Raw genomic sequence first — 1326 nt, forward strand, 5'->3', positions numbered from 1 at the left:
CACTGACCCTTGCCCTCTGTACACCGAGTCCCCATGGGCTTCCAAGGCCCCCCAGAGAATAGAACCAGTCGCACCTTGCAGAAGAAGACCTGTCACAAATGGACATCTCAGTTGCAGCAGACATAGAGAGGGGCGGGGACGTCAAGGGAGAGAGGCTTTCCTAGAGAGGCTGGGCANTGTGGTCTGGAATGACATTGGTTATGGGACAGAGAGATGAAGAGAGAGAGGAGAGAGGCTGGGAGGTGAGCCCAATGCAAACTGTGCCGAGGGTCCCTGAGGACAGTGAGGACAACAGGAAAGGAACCTAGAGAGCAGGTGTTACATGGGACACCCAGAGTAGAGACAGACAACTACTCTATCCAACAGTGGCTTTCTACTGTATTACACCGAGGATTATCACATGCTCAGTCTGGGCTCTGAAGCTAAGTGCTGAAATCAATTGGTGATGTCTGCTGTGGCCACAGCTATGCAGTCCATCATGCTAAGACACCAGAACCTGCCTCCAGCCCCCATTTCTTCAGCCTCATTACTCAGGGCCATTTCCAGACNTCAGCNCNNCTCTCCATTTCTTTTAGGGGTCCCTTTGCTTGCCATGACCCTGGACCCTGGCTGGGAGGTTGTGAGACCCTGTACAGAGCTCTCATTTNCCCCATCCCCTGGCTCTGAGGCTGAGCTGGAAAGAGCAACCAGGAGATTTGGACTACCTTGTTCCACAACCACGTGTGGCTATACCTCCACCTCCAAGGCTGGGCCATAGGGTAGTGCCATCTGTACCATCTGAGGCTAGGCTCAGACCCTCCTCACCACTATCCCCTGTTCTTACAGGTTCCCTCATGCAGGTGTCCTTGTCTGAAAAGAGCAAGTCCTCTAGGGGCCGCCTGGGGTCTCTGTCCATTAAGAAAGAGGGNGAGCGCCAGTGTTTCCTGTTCTCCAAGCATCTCATTATCTGCACCAGAGGCTCTGGTGGGAAACTGCACCTAATCAAGGTAAGGCTATGGGAGAGGAGCTGCAGGGCCCGGGGCTCCTCCTTCACTTCAGGGCTGGAGCCTGATGCTAGAGTTGAGTGCTAAGGCCCTTAGGTAGGAGTTTGTGAGTATGTGAACAAATACCTGGACACACATAGATACACCCTAATGAAGCTGAAGGTGGAAATGGGTAGAGCACCCTCTGATAACTTCCCCTGAAAAAATCATGGATCTGGAAAGGTGGTGTCAGGCCCCAGAGACTCCCACAGCTTGTCAGGAGTTCTAACCAACCCTTCAAGGCACAAGTATGAGCGTATGGTTATTCAAGAGTAAGAGTGTGTATATGTGTGTGTGTGTGTGT

At 52.5% G+C, this 1326-nt stretch overlaps 1 protein-coding gene across 1 annotated transcript in view; it reads left to right on the forward strand.

Moving 5' to 3' along the window:
- The window catches only part of LOC115031957 (ras-specific guanine nucleotide-releasing factor 1-like), a 26147-nt gene that overhangs the window by 7672 nt on the left and 17149 nt on the right, over window positions 1-1326 (forward strand). The window contains exon 5 of the mRNA XM_029481974.1: window positions 826-986. Coding sequence (XP_029337834.1) covers window positions 826-986 — 161 coding nt within the window. The remainder of the gene's footprint in view (window positions 1-825; window positions 987-1326) is intronic.

This window comes from Mus caroli, chromosome 9, assembly GCF_900094665.2.
Source record: "Mus caroli chromosome 9, CAROLI_EIJ_v1.1, whole genome shotgun sequence".
Taxonomy (NCBI): Eukaryota; Metazoa; Chordata; class Mammalia; order Rodentia; family Muridae; genus Mus; species Mus caroli.